Here is an 18,838-nt window from a genome sequence, read left to right on the forward strand (position 1 = left end):
ATCGAATCCTGTGGAATTATGATGATGATGATGATGTCTGATAATTGTCCATTGCGTCTTGCGTGTGGTGCGCCGCTGCAGACACTGAGCAGTGTTCCTCTCCACATTTCAGTATTGGTTTTGTTATTAGCTTATTGTTGATCAAAAAGCCAAAGATGTCAGACTCCCAGTGTTGTTGTTATTATGAGTCAAGCTGTCGGCCAACAACGCTGCTACCACAATTGCGGTTAGCTAAGCTAGCAGAGGCGCGGCCGACGATACTTGATTCCAATTCCTTGAGCAGTATGCAGGTGTTTGTTGTGCCCGGCGATCGACTAGTCCAGGGCGCGCCCGAAGTCATCAGGGATCAGCTCTAGCTTAGCCGCAAGTCCAAAGAGTGATAGAAAATGGGTGTTTGGATGAAGGAGCCGCTAAGGGACGCTGACATTTCAAATGAACAAGCTGAGGCTTTTAAGCACTCAGCTTCATAGAACGTGACTTCACTTGAAAACATAAAAGCGTTTGCCATTTGCCACAAACACTTGACTTGTAACAATCATTTCCATCTAAAGCGGTGTCAGTATGCATGGCGCATTCTTGCACTTTCAATTTCATGCTTCCAAAGTTTTAAAAGGTTCCACTCCATTAATCTTCACTTGCAGTGTCCATGCCGATTCTGATCCTGGTTCTGACCCCGATTGTGGCTAAGATGGTCATAACAATTCCGATACTGATTCCGGTTGTGTTTCTGATTCTGGTTCAGTTTTGTTTTAAATCCCGATGGTTCTGAAACGGTCTTGATTCTGATCCTTATCGCCGTCCTGCTCACCATCCTGGGTCTAGTTTGACGTGCAATCGGTACACATGAATGTTTTATAATCTGTATTTTGTGCCTGGAGGGCTCACAAAGTGTCACGTCAGCCCGGGCCTCGCGTTATGTTTGTTGTGCCGACTTTTTAGTTCAAAAAGTGCAAGTGTGTGCGCTCCGGTTGTCTCTTGTGTGATTTGCGCGCCATGTTGATAGCTTGTTTTTCCCCCTGAAATGCGAGCAAACCTGAGGACAGGCAGGAGCCGGCCGCTAATCAGGGTGAGCACAGCGGGCCCATGTCAATCAGCGCCTATTAGCCCCTCTCTGGCGCACTGGACGCACGTCGCCATTTACCGCATTTATGAAACGGGCCGCGCTCATGCATTAGCATTTGATTGGTTTGCATGGAAACAACACACCCGCCGACCCAGAAGGTCACGTCCACCGCTGGCACATCGCAAATGCTTGGGCGAATTTTTCAGGTACAATACTTGAGCATTGATATTTTTTACTTATACTCTATCTATCTATCTATCTATCTATCTATCTATCTATCTATCTATCTATCTATCTATCTATCTATCTATCTATCTATCTATCTATCTATCTATCTATCTATCTATCTATATACACAGTGATCCCTCTCTTATCGCGGCTTCACTACATCGCAGATTTTTTTTCCAAACTAAAAAACAATTTAAAAGTCAAAATGAAACTTCTAGATTGAGGAAACATGTGTCTAACCTTTAAAACAATGTAGTATTGCTCCAAATGTTCCTTTACAGTCCTTTAGAAGTCTGTTTTCGCGTGTTAGCACGATCGCGAATTAGCATCTGACCTCCACTGATGCGACGTAATATGCTAATCTCAGCAGACAATTGTCACTTTAATTACCTTTTGGGCCTTTTATTTTCCCAAGTTCTGACTGAGTTACTTCACCTCCCAGTGACAATGTCCCCCCAAAACTCATCAGCTTGTTTAATTAAAAGTTTATTTCACTAACTTTGGGCCACGAGCAGACAAAAGGAAAAGAAAAAGTCCAGATGTTCTCTGCGAAAGCTTTGATGAATTCCTGTTGTTAATTAACTTCTCCATCTGTCATAATCAATATTTTTTAATGCGCATTCTGTCCCCGATTGATCATTTGCTTTCCGCCCGCTGGTCGCTCAGCTTTTCTCTGTCGCCGTGGAAACCAAAATATTGCAAGGCTGCAAGCGTCATTGCGGGATCTCATTCAAAAGGTTTGACGATTCCGTTCAGGAAAAATGCATTTTGAAAACCCTTTTAATACTTTCCTATCTTTTATGTCAGAGTCCTGTTTGCCTCACTTCATCTCCGGGCAAGGTGAACCTTTTGTTTGTTACATCCACATGTCAAGTAAATGGCTGCATTTTTGATTTTCATAATATTTTTTTTTTTTGCTTTCAAATAAGTTTGGCCTTTTAATTCCTCTTACTGAGATTTGCTCAACTTTGTTCTGCTGCTTTTGTTGCATTTCTTCTGGCTTCCAGAAGGCAAAAGTGGATGGATTAGTTTCTGTCCAATCAGATTTCAACTTGTACGTGTCGCCACGTCAATCTAATCTGCCGAGCCTTGAGAATCATTAGTACTGTATCTTCTGCAATGCGACCAGTAAATTAATTGCAAAGCTACATCTTTATTGTTTTCTGTGCTTTGTTGCAGCGCTTTATAGAGAATATCAAAGTCAAAGTCTGCTTTATTGTCAATTTCTTCACATGTCAAGACATAAAAAGAGATCGAAATTGCGTTTCCTACTATCCCACGGTGACAAGACATATTACACATTCAAGTAAAGAATACAAAAAGTAAAAACAAGAAGGCACATCCAATCAATAAATAAGAGCAATGAATAAATAAGAGCAACTTGGTGGAAATGGTGCAATTGTGCATACAGCATACGGTCAAATCGAATTACGCAACATTTATCTTCAATGTGCTGCATACAAGTGAAATAAATGAACTAGACGAGCGTACGTGACTGGGATTTGATCTCCTCTGCCCTGCGCTTATTACTTTATTCGTCTTAATAATAAAAAAGATTGATTGCCCCTTAGCGTAGATGTACATTGCTAGCAATAAATCATAATTGCCAAACAACTTTTTAAAAAAAAAAAATCTTTGCTCAAAAGAAGCCGACTCAAAGACTCAGGCAAGAAATATTTCGAGACACAGGCGATGCTGTATTAAAGTTTCCAGCAGCGGCTCACGTTCAGGAACACTTAGCAAGAAAACACCAAATACAATTTGACAACACGTTTGGACATGACAGAGCGGGTTAAAGGCCAAGATACTAAAAGCAACTTGTAACATGCCAAAAAGTCTCCAACAATTCCCAAATTTCAAGAAAATCCGCAATTCCCGTGTTAGTCACGAACTATTTCCAAGTCTTCGGCAAATCCAAAACTCGTTGTGTCCAATCTTCCATCAAGTCCCAAGTCTGAGGTCAGGGAATCTTACGTAATGACCAACGAGTCCAAGTCTCTGATGTACTCAAATATGTTTGCGGGAAAAATCTCAAGTCTGGTCTTTTCAGTTTCTCTGTTTGCCACATCAATCCCGAGAAAGTTTTGACATCCTGGTATTTACAGATGCGATTGACATTTATGCGATGCGGACTGTTACCATAGCGACCATTCAGCTTGACAAACTAGTTTAACACCACATGAACGTGACACGACATAATCAACACAATTACACTTCTTCACAGTTAGAACGATGTCACTCAAGTCCGCTTCAACACTGACACTGCGGGTGTGCGCAAGTAGATCATGTACACACTCAAGCCCCCCCACCACTGATTGCGAGCGTTTTGGAAGGCAACGGATGGTGCGATCTCGTCAGAGTTTATCAGGAGAACATTTACTGGCTTCGAAAAACGCTCGCAATTGTTGGGAGAGGCTCTTAAAGCTCGGATATCATTCAAATGTATACAATCGCATGAATGTGACATTATTTTTAAGGTGTATAATTATATTTTTTAAATTGCAAGGTGTTTATTATTTTATTTATTTATTTGAAAAACAAAAAGCATATTCATCTGAGACTCGTCTTTTTTTTTTTTTTTACAGAGTAAAGGCGTGTTTTTCTTAATAAAAGACGTAATAGTTACAGAATAATGTATTTTTAAAATTCATATGTGACTTTCTCTTGTTAAACAGCTGTGATTTAATCTCGGAAAAATACAACTTTATTTTCAAAATGTTGCAACCGCTCCCCCCCCCAAAAGAAAAATAGGTGAATTTGTCATGGTAGCATGAGAACTTTTTTTTTTTTTTCAAACCAAGGCAGTCATTTTAAATTCTTATTTCACGTGTTTAATTGACGTTTTGATTATGAGAGGGACCTTGGAAAAATGTATTCCTTGTACGGGGTTCCTGAACCCCAAATGTTTGTGACCCCATTGTTTTTTTGATGTTGACTTCATCAGGCTCAGTCGGGCGCTTGACAAAAACTTTACATAAGTGCAACAATCTCTCAGTTGTGCGCTCTCTGGTCTCATGATTGCCCGAGAGCATGTTCCTGTCTTTTTTTGGAGCTGCAGCAAAAGCGGGGGGCGGCGGGGGATGGCAACGCCAGGGACACTTCAAGTCTTTGTGGTGAATGTATGTTTGTGTTTAGATGTTGCGCCGATTTTGGCGGTCACGTGCAATCAGCCCTTTTTTTTTTTTTTTTTCTGCCATCAGATGACTCGACATCCCCTCTGTCCTGTTTCTTCCCGCACACTCACTCAGGGCTTGGGGGGCAAAAAAAAACTGAAGGGTGAAACTGTAATCTGGACAAAAGTATTGCGACGCAGTAAATCAAGCACGAGTCGGAGTGGAGCTTTTAGATCTTCACGGCTCTTCTTTTGGGAGGGAGGATGTTCGGAAAGGAGATAGAGTCTCCTTACCAATGTTTTCTTGGATGAATGTGAATTTAGAAGAAAGTAGAAGACACACATTTGCAGGTGTCTCGGCAGTGGGGGTTGATGACATTTAAGGCCGTCTTGTGCAAAATATATCAGCATATCTCTGTGATCTTCACTTTATAAGATTTAGGATTAAGATTTGGGAGTCAACAGTCGTCCCCGACTTTGAAGGAAGGCGGCTGGTTCCCTTGGAGAAATCGACCTTGGTGCAGTCCAAGTTGACAGGCACAAGCATGTGGAAAATCTCCTTGAAGATCTCTCTCTCATCTCCTGAAGGCATTGATGATGGCGTTGATGGACTTCATTTCAAACTTCATGATGAACGCACGTCAGTCTCGGTGAAAGGCGCCCACGGCTCAAAGTTCAGAGGCAGGCGAGGCCGTGCGAGCAGCAGAAGATCTCCTTGAAGGTTTTCCTCATCTCCTGGCTCCTGAAGGCGTAGATGATGGGGTCGATGACCGAGTTGCACATGATGAGGATGAGGTACATGTTGAAGTGCGACATGAAGCAGGTGCAGTAGGGGTTGCGCGGGCAGCTGATCATGAGGATGAGGTGCAGGAAGAAGGGCGCCCAGCACACCACAAAGACGCCCAGCAGGATGGTGAGCGTGACGGCGCCCTTCATGTTGGCGCGCTGCCTCAGCGGCGGGCGCCCCGGCAGCGCGGCGATGCGCTTCATGTGCAGGCGCGCCAGCAGGAACATGTGCACGTACAAAGAGGCCATCAGCACCAGCATGGTGAAGAACATGCCGATCAGGCAGACCAGCACGCCCGTGCTCTCTGAGTAGACGATGAAGAGCACGCCCGACGCGATGCAGCAGGTCCAGATGCCGGCGATGACCATGGCAGCCCTCCTCAACGTGACCATGTTGTGGTAGCGTAGCGCGTAGAAGATGGTGATGTAGCGGTCAATGGCGATGGCCAGCAGGCTGCAGATGGACGCCAGCAGCGAGCTGCAGATCATGGAGTCAAAGACGTTGTCCAGGTTCTTGATGAGCCGCACCGGGATGCGCAGCGTGCCGCCGTTGATCAGGGCGATGACCACCGTCTCGGAGGCGTTGGAGACGCTCACCAGCATGTCGGCCACGGCCAGGCTGCAGATGAAGAAGTACATGGGCGAGTGCAGGTTCTTGTTCTTGACGATGGCCACCACCACCAGGACGTTCTCCAGCAGGCTGATGATGCCAAGGGTCAGGAAGACCTCGGTGGAGATCAGCAGCTGCTCGTAGCATCCCTCCGAGGACTCTCGCTCGGGAGTCCGCCGGTCCTCGCTGCGGTTGCCGTAGCCCGCCGTCGGACCTCCCCGCCCCGTGGCGTTCATGATTCCTCCTCCTTTGTCTTCTCCACTCCTAAAAACTCTCTTGCGTGCCCATTGTCAGGGGCCGCCTGGAGTTCTACAGCGAGCGATTCTGCTCTTCGTTTGTTCCTCACTCAGAGCAGGCAGGAGGAGGACAAACCAGAGTGAGGGAGGGAGATCCTGCTGCTTGCCACTATTATACGTCCTCGATACGCACGCACGCACACGCACGGAGGCAGCGAGCCCGTGCTCGTCTTTCCCATTGGCTGATGGTGGAGGTGAGGCAGGACCCAAAAGGAGAAGGATATTCATGAATGAAACCAAGCGCTTATCGAGGATGTCAAGACTCCAAAGTGCTGATGAAGCCGTCCACGGTGGTTGTCAATCATCAAACCGCTTTGCGAGGACAAAGACTTTTCGCCTCTTGAGAATGCATTCAAGGCCCCGCGGGGGATGAGCATTTCCTCCATCGGCGGTTCTGCCTCCAAGGACGAATTATTCAGTCAAAGGCGCAACTTGACCAAATTCTCATCATCCTTCCTCATGAGAGCCAAGAGCAGAAGAGTGAAACAAAAGCCGCTGGCAGAGCGAATCGACTTCACATTCACTTGGAGTTATATAACAAACAAAACAACTCAAATGAAATGGTTGAGGAAAAAAAAAATAGAATTGAAAAATCAAAGCAAGACTCTTTAATGTCAACTTCATTTTCAAAATGTTCCGATGACGGCATTAAGAAGTCCAACAACAAAATCTTGCCTAAGGAACAGCAATTCTATTCCAAGAGTGTGGGTACATAAAAAAACAACAACAAATCGGCCCTCCGACCCCGATTGGCCGTGCGCTGTCCTTGTGGTGGCGGCCTCCTGGGGGTTAGTGGACGCTTGCGGCCAATTAGAACGGACGTAAATAATTCTTCCGTTCACACCCAAGTCAGGCCTTTCAATTACTATTGGCAGATTGCATGGCTAGGGCTAGCATCTCCGAGGACAGGAAGCACCGAGGGTAATTTGTTCACTCGTCTCATTCTAATTTAATAATAATAAAAAAAGAACAGCCCCTGTAACCTCAGCTGGATAAAATCGAGTATGCACAACATATCTATCAAGTGTAGAGCCACAAAAGATGTACAGTAATCCCTCGTTTATCGCGGATAATTGGTTCCAAAAACCACCCGCGATAAGTGAAATCCGCGAAGTACGGTCACCAACAAGAAGTACTGGGCAAGCTAACGAGTTAGCGGAAAGATGCTAATTCGCGATCGTGCTAACACGCGAAAACGGACTTCTAAAGGAATGTAAACAAACATTTGGACCAATACTACATTGTCCTAAAGGTTAGACACGTGTTTCCTCAATTTAGAAGTTTTATTTTGACTTTTAAATGTTTTTTTAATTTGGAAAAAAAGTCCGCGATGTAGTGAAGCCGCGATAAACGAAACGCAAAGTAGCGAGGGATCACTGTAATCTCATAAAGCCATGCCAAGTCCGCCATTTTGCTTTGAAGCAGCCATTTTGAAGGGGGTCTTGCAGGAGTCCTTCAAAGATGAATGTTGTCCTCCAGATTTTATTCCATTGCTACCGAGTTCAAACCTCGTTTACTAGACAGATGGATGAAACTGAATAGCAACAACAACAAAAAAAAAAAAATTTATTCACATGGAGCACGGGAGTGAAGTTTAACGACTTGCTGTAAAAGAGTAACGCCTGACAAGCGCTTGTTCCGAAGGCTCGTATATTGTTGCTTACCTGATTGCTTTCTGGTGGCCGCCCAATTTGTCATGAATTCATCACAATTATTGCGTTTTAAGGACAAACAAAAGCAATCGGCCGGCGTTCACGAATTACAGTGAATCGGGATGGCTGATTCGGATCTTATTCAAAATGCAAATTTCCAAGCAGCGTCACTCGCGTTAGTGCAAAATAACATTTGTTTGAAAGATGTTGTTCGAGGCCAGGTTGTGCTAAATGTTCTGTCGCTCACTAACAAGCGCGTGGCAGCTTTAAGTAGCGGTTCATGCATACGAATTTTATGTTCCGTGGCAGGAAATAAATTGGTGTAAACTCCTTAAATCATCCCACAAATAAGTGCAAACCGGCGAATATGAGCCAGCGCACATGCGAGACGCGGCTTGATTATCCTTCACTCGCTGCGTTGGCGGCGGTTGCCGGGTGACGAAAAAATCAAGACGACAATAACACCGAGATACCACGGTTGCATTAAAAATTCGGATCTTTTTTTTTGCCATTTGAATTGAAACACAAAAAATCCACCCTCCCATTCAATGAAAGTTTGCAGAAGCCCCATGATTGTTTTCTGTTCTTTCATCCAAGATGTTCACTTAAGGAACTCTTCACACGACTCAACCTTGTAAACACAACGTTGTCACGATGCACTTGCACGCGGCGGGCACAGTGTGTTCCGGCTTTTACTCGGTCTGATAACAAAAAAAGAAAAAACATGGGGCGGGGGTGTTTTGTAAACGATTGTAATGAACCCGGGACTCAGGTTGGAGCATCGCCTGGAACATTGGGAAAATGTTCAACAAGCACATGTTTGTCATAACAAGAGCTATTTTGGAAATTGAGCAGGAAGTCCCTTGAGGGAATTTGGCCAAGTGAGGCCCGCCCGTGTGAAATCATTGATCTGTGTGCTGACTGAAAGGAGGAAGGTCCTTATTTCACTTGGAATATTTAAGTTGTAAAAATAGCCGCTAAAAGCTTAATTGTGTCTAATTAATTGTTGAGTATGTGTGAAGTTTGCGCTTTGGCAACATGGCGGTAAGACAATTTCCAACGATGACGCACATCAGAGGATGAGCAATCTCACATTTATTGAGAGGCCTTGAGATGATGATATTTTGATGGTGGTCAATATTTCTGGGTGGAGGGGATAATTTCCCAGTATCTTGAGTCAACCCACAGAGGAACGCTTTGATTTTTGTTCTCTTTTTTCTCTCGGGGAAATTAATTTCCTTTGCTCAGCACTCCAGTTGAGTCATTATGGGCGACCATCTGAGAAATATAATCCAAAGAAAGCTCCAGAATTGAGTAAGCACAAAAAAGCCTGAACAACAGTTTAAAAAAACAACAACAAAACATAGGCTGCACATGTATTTATTTGACTACACGTGTTCATTGATCAATTCATAACATGCAATAGAACTAAAGATTAGATTGAATTGTTTTATGATTACACTTATAATACACCACACATTTGAGTTTTTGTGAATGTCTCTCTGTCCTTGACCGCCCGGGGTGCAGATTGACTATTCTGCGAGAGACTGCAGAAGCTCATGACTCTTTTTTGGGTTTCCTCATCTTACCTATCTTTAAAGATAAATTACTTTGATTTGTTTGCTTGCTTTTGCTGTGTACTTTTATGGTTGAAGTAAAAGCGCACAAAGATGCATGAGACCGTTTGTGACATCATCATGATTTCCACCACTCTTCAAGATTCATTTTGTCAGAGTGTCTGCCATCCGAGTTAATGCTGTGAGGCGGAAATTCAGAGCATCACCTGTTGAGATGGATCAATACGGAGCACAACGAGTTAGATTTCCGCTGCAAATAATATGGGGCGCATTAAAGCCATCTGAGTACATCAAGATTGCCCAAAACAACTTTAGCCTGAAGAAGTTAATGGACTCATCTGCTTTTGTGGAAACCATGGGAGTTGCCATGGTAACACAGCTTCACGGATGCAATATTTCTCTGCTACCCTCTAGTGCCTACCAAGTGGAACTCCAGCTACATGACGTTCAAATTTCAACTAATGTGCGTCACTGCAAACATCGTAATTATGTTGATAGTTTAATTAGAATTATAAATTGTTATCGTCAACTAGGTGTATCCAAAGTTTTGTCCGTCGATCTAAAATTCAGTAACAGGGATATCATACTGCATTTACACTCTCGATAAAAATACAGGAAGTAAAACTTGACAACGCATTTTCATTGGCCAGTTACCACAACCTGTGATTGGTCCAGCTATGTGTTTACCGTAACTATTCCGACTAGAAACACGGACCGCTCGGCATTTGCACACACTGTTTTACGCCTCGGATTGTCAAACATTTTCATATCCTGCTTCATTTAACTCTGTATGCAATTGCAAGTTAGACGTGTTACGACAAGATTTTGATGAGGCGGAGTTACAGCTGTTCGTCGTGATATTTAAATTTGAAGGTAAAGTATTGCACGTATTCGTGTTCGGTGGTGCGGCGAGCCTGCTAGCATGTTGGGTCGCAGAAATACCAAAGATGTTTAGTGTTATTTTATGCCACTGCGTTGGAGCAATATGTCAGCGTTTACCCAAATAATGTCATTTAACCACTGCTACGCTTGATTATTTACGTATTTATGGCGTTTTGATGGTGCGTATTAATTCATGAATTGGTCGGTGCAGTCCTCCTGCCACACGTGATTGTCAACTAGGGACGCTCAAACTATTTACCTTACAAACATTTCTATTGCTGTGTTGCATGCCTGACATTTATGACTTGCTGTTAATTAATGTATATTTCAATTTGCCCCCCACCCCCACCCGACAGTCATGTCTTTTCACCAGGACCGCGGGGTTCCCAGGGGTGCAATGCCCCCCGGGCAAAACTACCGCGCCACTAACCTGAGGCCCCCACCACCTCTGCAAGTTGCACCCCCGTACGCCTACGATTCTCAATCTTCCGCCCCGCCTGGGTACCATGGGAACAGTAGCACCTACATGCCGCCGCCGCCGCTGCCGCACTCTGACTTTGTGTCATACCCGCCGCCAGCGCCACCCTCGACGCCGGGCTCGCTTCACCCATGTCCGATGCGTCCGCCCTACACCAAGCCACCTAATTTCCCGCCTCCGCCCTTGCCCGGCGCTCCCATGCCCAGCTCACCGATGCCGCAGAACGCCTACCACCCTTACATGATGCCGCCCGTGCCCCCGCCGCCTTTGCCACACCCTCCCATGCCACCTCCAAATCCGCCTCCGTCTATGACTTACCCCCCTCCGTACCACATGGGCTACCCTCATCCTCCCCATCCCCCTTTCCCTCCGCCTCCCTTCAACCCGGGATACACCCAGAGCCCCGGCTCATTCGCACCCGATCAGAGCTTCCACCACGGGGGGCAGTACAAATACGAGAAGCCCGGCGGTGGCGGCGGCGGGCGGTCCCCTGAGCGAGGATATCGCCATGATGACCACCGAAAGCGAGGCTACGTTGGCTACGGGGACAGGCATCGCCTGGACGTTCCCAGAGAGCGCAAGGACCGCGGCAGGAGCCCGGACAGACGCGGCAGGACTGAGGGTGGGCGCTACAAGTCCGAGTATGACGCGGGACGCTCCCCCTGCGGCGCACGTGGAAGCCGCGATCGCAGCAGGTAAACGAAACCTCCCCCGGGACTGAAAGGTACGGTCACTTCATCAGTTGCTTCGTTTTTGTGCTGTTTGTGTGCACACAGGGAGCGCTACCGCTACCGTGACACTCGAAGATCCCCGTCGCCTGATCGACACCGAAAGAGGCCTCGCAGGTACGCGACATCTGCAGGACTCGTCATCGCTCTCCATATTTGAGAATCGGCTTTGATCTGGGATTGATTTCATGTTTCCGCCTTTGCAGTCGCTCGACCAGCAGAGACAGGAAGCGCAGCCGGTGGGAGGACGAGCGGGACCGCCGGTCCGAGTCCTGGTCGGCCCTGAGCCGAGATCGCGGCTACTCTTCCGCCCGTAGCCGAGATTCCGAGGAGTGCGGTGGCGAGAGAGAGCAGGCCGAAGCCGAGCGGCACAAGGACAGGGGCGAGGATGAGACGGAGGAGGACGACATGCTGAAGCCCGCCTGGATCCGTTGCACCCACGCTGAGAACTTCTACTCCAACGATCCCATGGATCAAGTGGTATTTACTCAAGCGGGAACCGTTGCGTCTCTCCCCCCCCCCGCCGCTTTGACTGTGATTCCCCTCCAGGGAGACTCCACTGTTGTCGGCACGAGTAAACTACGAAACCTCTACGAGCGCTTTGAGGAGGAGCTGGGAAGGCGGCAGGCGAGAGCCAAGGAGTCCCGACCCAAGTGGGACCCGCCAAAGACCAAACTGGATGAGGACCCCGGTGTGCTAATTTAAAAAAAAAAAAAAAAAACTCCCAAGCACTACACAATCCTATTTTTGTAAGTTCTGCCGTTAATACTAACTTGCGCGTTTCAGGCGCCAGCAGCAGCGAGTCGGAGTGCGAGTCGGACGAGGAGGCAAGTTCTTGCTCCAGCAGCTCCGACTCAGAGTTGTTTGACGTCATCGCTGAAATCAAGAGGAAGAAAGCGCATCCCGACCGGCTTCACGACGAGCTGTGGTACAACGACCCGGGACAGGTCCGCTGCTCCTCCTCCTGGATTCTGTAATCTTGTTGGAACGGTGGTGGGGCTTGCGTGACGGGTTCGGTGTTTTCCCTTCTTCCAGATGAACGACGGCCCCCTGTGCAAGTGCAGCGCCAAGGCCCGTCGCACAGGCATTCGTCACAGCATCTACCCAGGGGAAGAGGTGCGAGGAACATTTCACACCTATCACACTTTTTTGTCAGTGGTGTGGCAGCTCCCCCTAGTGGTAGCCCGACAGAGGCTTAATATAGGGCATCCTTTCCACAGCTGCTCATGGATTGATTTAATTCCGCTATCGGGTCAGTCTTGTGTTGACTTCCTCCCGTGTGACTTTGGTCAACTTTTGTGTCTTGCAGCCTGTGGAAGTATGTCGTGGGATGAACAACAACACCGGCAAGTTGTTCCACTATCGGATCACCGTGTCTCCGCCCACCAACTTCTTGGTACCCGCACACACAGCTTTTCCATCGCCGTTCTCGAGTCCGACCCGTTTGAGACGTAGTCCCGTTCTTGCGTTCCAGACGGACCGTCCCACTGTGATCAACTACGACGACCACGAGTATCTTTTTGAGGGCTTCTCCGTCTTCTCCCACACTCCCCTCACCAGTGTGAGTGTACAATGTGGAATTACACTTCCTGTGCGGTATGTTGCGGAAATGCACGAGGTGATTTTATTCCTCCTGCTGCCAAACTGGGTGATTATTGTCTTCCAAACTTTATATTCCCCTGTAGATTGGCAAATTCACCTATTTGCAGATTTTTTTCTCAACCTATTCCGTTTGTGCTGGGCCAAAGCTCTCTGCTGTAAAAGTAGATCTTTGGCGCCACCCTTTGGCATCTTGGTGAGGGAAGGAACTTCATTTCTGCCAAACACAAAAGTAGTGCTTTGTCGCTGTCGTGTGCAAACAATGTAAATCTTTTTGTCTGTAATGATTTTGTGATATTTTGGTATTCGCGGGGAACACGATACTGCTTTTTTTTCTGACTGCGAAGAATTTTGTTTTAGTGATGACTCCAAATGTGTGAGTGCAAAAGCGTTTGATGGAGAAGCCTCTCGATCACGCGACTGAGGTCATCTGAGTACGGTAGAAGTTTATAAGCTGGCGTGTTTGAGTGGCAATTTGAATGTTAAACCTTTCGGGTCAAAATGTCCGGCACGTCCTGCGCATTAGCCGCCATTTGAACTGGATCACTTCAGCCGTTGCGCTTTTGAAACGCTGGCTAAACGCTTCGTGGCGGCTCGGGGATTAAAGGACCGGGAGCGCCGCGTTATTCGCCCGGCTGCCGGTTTGCGCCCCGGATGTGTCTCACAGGTTAATCTCTCAAAGCGCCCCCGCTCGGACAAGAAAGCGGCTGTAACCGGGAGATTAAAGCCCCGGGGGCTGGGTGGGGGGGGGCTGCTTATCTGTTTAGTGATATTTGAGGTGTTAAAACGCCGAGCGTCTCTGCCCTCGGTGGCGCGCGGCGCTTTGCCCAAGTGGAGCTTTTAATGAGTTTGCCGGCAAAGCCGTCACCTCGGCCTAGCGCGGCGCTAATGAGTCAGCGCCTCCTTTGCTCAGCCTCTCTTCTGCTCCTTTCATCACGGCAGATTCCATTGTGCCGCGTGATCCGCTTCAACATAGATTACACCATCCACTTCATAGAGGAGATGGCGCCCGAGGTCAGTGCAAGCTCTTTTTATCCCGCCGCTCCTCTCGCAGCCTTTTTTTGTTTTTATCTGGAGCGTCTGAGCCACGCGTCCCCCCTCACGCCTCCTGAGCCGAGGTGCTAATCCTTTTGAGAAGAGGCGAGAGGGACGATGGCGCGGATAAGGCGGCTCGGATGATAACGTCGGAACGTCGCCCTCGGTTGCGTAACGGCGCTCGTCATTGCGCCGGCGCTGACGCCGGTGTGGCTTCTGCAGAACTACTGCGTGCAGGGCCTGGAGCTCTTCGCCTCCTACCTCTTCCAGGACATTCTGGAGCTGTACGACTGGAACCTCGCAGGTATCTCCGAGTTGGGCCTCACATCGTGGCCTTCAAATGACTGTGGAGAAGCGCCACCAAACGACTATCAAAACAGTCGTTTTGTGTGAAGCTCTTGTGATGCTTGCTTTCTAATCGTCCTTCTTTTTCGCAATGGCGTTGCAGGCCCAGATTGGGAGAATAAAGGCGGCGGATGCCAGCGCTTCCACTTCATGCCTCGTTTTGTGCGATTCCTACCCGGTGAGTGGCAAACGTCACGTATCCGTCTTTGCGGTACCCCGAGCCTCAATCCCGTCGAGCAAACGTGCCAACAGTGCTACCCTGCAGATTTTCCAGTTTCAATTCCTGAAAAGGCTGCGTCGCCTCCCTTGTACACCAGATGGCGCAGCTGTACTGCCAGACTTCTTTCCCCCACTGGCTGGTTGTTATGGCAGCAGAGCCACCGAGCTCGCTACCTTCCATCGATAAACAATTTGCGCACCCCCCCTTTTAGCTGGATTTTCACTTGTATATGCTTCTTCCCCCCCCCCCCCCCCCCCCCCACCAAGAAGCACAAAACCACTCCAATGCAGCATTCCTCAGTGTGTGTGTGGTCATGTATTTATTAGTGTGCTAATGCATTTCCAGTAGCCAGTCTCCAGCGTGCAGGCTATACACTGGATGCAGGTCAATCAATGTTGCATGAGTGTCTATTAAGTCCGTTCGACTCGACCCGCGTGCACGCTGCGAGCATTTTACCACTCCCCCCCCCACATTTCATTTACGTTTGTGTGTGTGTGTGAAATCATCATGAGGTTGACATTGCGCTTGAGCTCACACGTGCGTGCGCTTGTGAATGTGCAGCGGAATGTTCCACTCTGGTGGCAGGCAGCGACATCAGCCTTGATTCGGCAAAGTAATAATATGTCGTAAAACAAAACAAATGTGAAGAAAAAGCAAATGCCGAAGCCTACCAACTATTTGCTCTTGTTTCTTTTAAATTCAATACGTTGCTTCTCACGCTGGTGATTTATCTCAGCCTCATCATATTTGATAGCTATTTGGACAGAGGAGAAGTCGACTTTCTATAAGTTGCACTTTTTTCGCCTGCTGTGTGTCTTTGCAAGTTGCGCCGCCGCGTTGGGATTGCGGCTAACGCTTGCGATTGTGCAGATGGTGGGAAGGAGGTGCTGTCCATGCACCAGGTGCTGCTCTACCTCCTGAGCAGCAGCAAGCCGCTGGTCCCCGAGGAGCAGATCGCCGACATGCTGCAGTGGGAGGAGCTGGCGTGGCAGAAGTATGCGGAAGAGTGCAAGGGCATGATCGTCACCAACCCGGGCTCGGTGAGTCAGGCCTTTCCCCCCTCCTCTCCATAGGACGGTGGTCCAAGGGCATCCGCAACCCCCCGTGTACCGTTTGGCACGCTCACCTAATATCCCCAAGGGCGTTGCTTGTCACAATCCTTATGCACCCCCCCCCCCTCCCCTTCAGCCACGTACTCATGTCACCGTGACGCCGGCTCACCTCTGTGTCGGACCCGCCTTTGAGAGGCCGTACAGTAATTGTGTCCGGGTGAAGGTGATGCGATGTCAAGCGCCGCATAGCAACGACCTTTAGCGAGCGTGACTTATTGAGTCGGCTCCTCCCCGAGGCAGCTCTGAATGGTCGCTGTCAGGGTTGTCAGGTGGTGGTGGGGGGTAGATCATCATCAAACCAGCCGGGAACACACCCCATTAAGTCGATTGTATGAAGACATCACTTCCACTGCTTCTATTTGTCGCCATTGCCAGGGTGATAGTCATCCGTTTTCCATGAACATCTTTCTTTTCCAACTATCGCGACAGACACTTTCTAGTAGGCGTACCTACCCTACTTTCTTTATCAAATACACTCGCGCCTTAAAAAAAAAAAAAAGTATTTATTTTTTTAATTTGTCGCGAACGTGGCTAATGTCAAGGTGAGCGACGGGCCTCCAGCCATCTGCCACCGAACCGAGCACATGATGTCGAGGTCCTCGCGTCCGATCCCGCCAAAGGTGCTACCCGAGGACGCTCACGTACGAGTGTCTGCAGATCCGCTCGCCGCCGGCGTCCCGTGCGGCGAATGATTGAACGACGGCGCCGGCTTGTCGAGCTTGTTTACACTGCTAATGCGCTCACCCGCCCTGGCTTCCGTGTTGTCGCTCCCCAGAAACCGAGTTCGGTGCGGATCGACCAGCTGGACCGGGAGCAGTTCAACCCAGACGTCATCACCTTCCCCATCATCGTTCATTTCGGGATACGGCCTGCCCAACTCAGCTACGCTGGAGACCCTCAGTAAGATCCGTCGCTGTGAATATCTCGGATCGCTTTGTATTCACTTGGAGGTCCTCGATTTACAATGGGGCTGCCCCCCTATGTTGGCATGCAAGGGTCGCTTACGAACACGTGGTCACACGGCAGCGGCACACGCTGCCTTTTCTCAAATTCCCATCCTTTTCAAGTCATTTATTCGGAAGGGTGAAAGTGGACTCGAGGTGATTCCATAAGTCATTCATGATCATCATTTCACGGAATCCGAGAAACAATGTGGTTGGACCCGAGATAAATGTCATCCAACTCCTTGTAGCCCCCCCCCCCATGTTCCATGAGGGTCTCCCGGGCACGTCCCCTTGCGTGCCACGCCGCCGCCAGAAGCTGAAGAGTTTGCGCAAGGCAACATGCGGGCAGATTTATGGATTAGAAGAGGGAATAAATGGCGGCAAGGACGAGCGGCGTGACATTTTCGCATGCGTCGTCACGGGTTCCTCTGTCGGGCGGCTCAGCCACGGGAGCCCGCGTGGTTTATTTCCTGCACATAGTGATGCTGCGCACGCCACGCAGGGCCCGCAGGTGGGAATTGTGTATTGTGCTGCTGCATAATTAACTAAAGCGATGTCGAAGATCATCACAGTTGCTACCCCGTGGGAGTTTGGATCCAAAAAGGTGTGCCAGTTCATGTCTTGGCTTTGTAAGGAGACAATTGTTTTCCTCAATTGAAAACAGCTTGCGGGCATCTTGACAGCATATGCGGAATGTGGCGTGAACCTCAGAACTGCGGGCCAGACGTGCTGACCACTAGGTCACCGTGCTGCGCATTCTCTTCTTTATTTATAATGAACGCAATTTCTCCACCCTGGCCGCAGTCGGGAGGCAACATGAGGGTGCAAACAGAAGGTCCAGGAGTAATTGTCGCTCCCACCTCGCCAGTGTCCTCACCCCTCGCCGCCTGCCCACCGAGCGCTTTCATCCGTCCCACGCCCGGGGCCGTCATGCCAAACGGCTCCAAGTGGCACGCGGCGACAAATTTATGGGCAGACTGGGATGTCATTAGTGGCGCCGGCGCATCGGCTTTACCCGCCACTGATAATGATCTGCGGCGGGCGCTGTGGAGTGCGTCACAGTCGATTGCGGCGGCGGCCAGTCCGTGGACGCGGCATTTGCGATATTAATTCACTCGGCTGAAGACGCCCTGGTGTGCTGTCACCCTCGCCGGACCCTCGAGCGCCTTTGCGGCGTACGCTGAGGTGACGAGTTAGAGGCCAGGGAATAATGAGGAGGAGGTGGCGGCGGCCGCGTGGGAGCATGAACATCTAACATTGCAATCATTTAAAAAAAAAAAAAAATCTGCAGCTTGATTCGCGGAGTCATACTTTCTCATAAAACACGTCCTATCTGATCTCTGACGTTACTGCCGAGCAATACTCAAGATGTGTTCCACAGCCTCACCTCGTACCCAATAAGAGTGGACGCGTACAGGGAAAGAGTTAGCACATGCTAATGCAAACCGAGAGGCCAGCGTGCCGCAGAGCGATCACGTCGGATCTCCGGGAAAGGTCACCGACGCAGACTGGGGACGCGTGGGCCGCGCAGGTTGGATATTCGACCCCTCTCTGGCTCCTCCTTCGCGCAGGACGCTTCCGCGCGGGGGCGGCGAGCTGATAATCGTAGCCGTTAAGCCGTCTCATTCCCTCGCCTCGCTCTCTAATGAAGTCCCCGGTATTAAAGCTCTATAATTCCTCTATTCTGCGGCGGCCCCCTCACCTCCTCTCCCGTCCCCGCCTCTCTCTCTCTCGCTCACTCACGCACACACTCGCAATATCTCTGCGTACGTCTCTCGCCCCTTTCACTCAGTCCGATCGGCCGAGCCGCACCACCTTAACTGGCCACCCCAGCAATCATAATTGAATAATTCTGGCTAAATGAGGAGAAAGTCTACTGAATGGGAGCAGAACGGTCACACTCAGTGCATCAATCAGAAGGCCTGATTGAAAATGTGGGGGCACGGGGTGTGGTGGTGGTGGCGGGGGGCTCCGCGGCGGCTCCATGTCACCTTGCCGATAACACCCTTGGCCCTCTTTTCACATGCAAATGAGAGCAAAGACAACGGAGAATGAAAGCGAGGAGCAGGCGAGGTGGAAAAAAAAGAAAGTCCGAGGCAGGTGAACCCGACTTGGAGTTCAAGCGCTCATATCTCCGACGTTTGCCGCCCCGAAACAAAAGCACCTAATGG

The 18,838-nt window shown here is 49.0% G+C and overlaps 2 protein-coding genes across 2 annotated transcripts in view; one reads left to right on the plus strand and one right to left on the minus strand.

Moving 5' to 3' along the window:
* Positions 1 to 2,970: 2,970 nt before the first annotated feature.
* mc4r (melanocortin 4 receptor) lies at positions 2,971 to 6,128 on the minus strand. Its single transcript, XM_037279362.1, has one exon. It carries the CDS (start codon positions 6,033 to 6,035, stop codon positions 5,079 to 5,081), a length of 957 nt encoding a protein of 318 aa, XP_037135257.1. The 5' UTR covers positions 6,036 to 6,128; the 3' UTR covers positions 2,971 to 5,078.
* A 3,906-nt stretch (positions 6,129 to 10,034) lies between these two features.
* The window catches only part of drosha (drosha ribonuclease III), a 43,158-nt gene continuing 34,354 nt past the window's right edge, over positions 10,035 to 18,838 (plus strand). The window contains exons 1-14 of the mRNA XM_037279360.1: positions 10,035 to 10,197; positions 10,563 to 11,379; positions 11,461 to 11,529; positions 11,619 to 11,892; positions 11,962 to 12,103; positions 12,199 to 12,359; positions 12,448 to 12,528; positions 12,722 to 12,808; positions 12,887 to 12,973; positions 13,954 to 14,025; positions 14,269 to 14,350; positions 14,495 to 14,569; positions 15,482 to 15,651; positions 16,499 to 16,623. Coding sequence (XP_037135255.1) covers positions 10,565 to 11,379; positions 11,461 to 11,529; positions 11,619 to 11,892; positions 11,962 to 12,103; positions 12,199 to 12,359; positions 12,448 to 12,528; positions 12,722 to 12,808; positions 12,887 to 12,973; positions 13,954 to 14,025; positions 14,269 to 14,350; positions 14,495 to 14,569; positions 15,482 to 15,651; positions 16,499 to 16,623 — 2,240 coding nt within the window. The 5' untranslated portion in view covers positions 10,035 to 10,197; positions 10,563 to 10,564. The remainder of the gene's footprint in view (positions 10,198 to 10,562; positions 11,380 to 11,460; positions 11,530 to 11,618; positions 11,893 to 11,961; positions 12,104 to 12,198; positions 12,360 to 12,447; positions 12,529 to 12,721; positions 12,809 to 12,886; positions 12,974 to 13,953; positions 14,026 to 14,268; positions 14,351 to 14,494; positions 14,570 to 15,481; positions 15,652 to 16,498; positions 16,624 to 18,838) is intronic.

Source organism: Syngnathus acus, chromosome 20 (genome assembly GCF_901709675.1).
Source record: "Syngnathus acus chromosome 20, fSynAcu1.2, whole genome shotgun sequence".
NCBI lineage: Eukaryota > Metazoa > Chordata > Actinopteri > Syngnathiformes > Syngnathidae > Syngnathus > Syngnathus acus.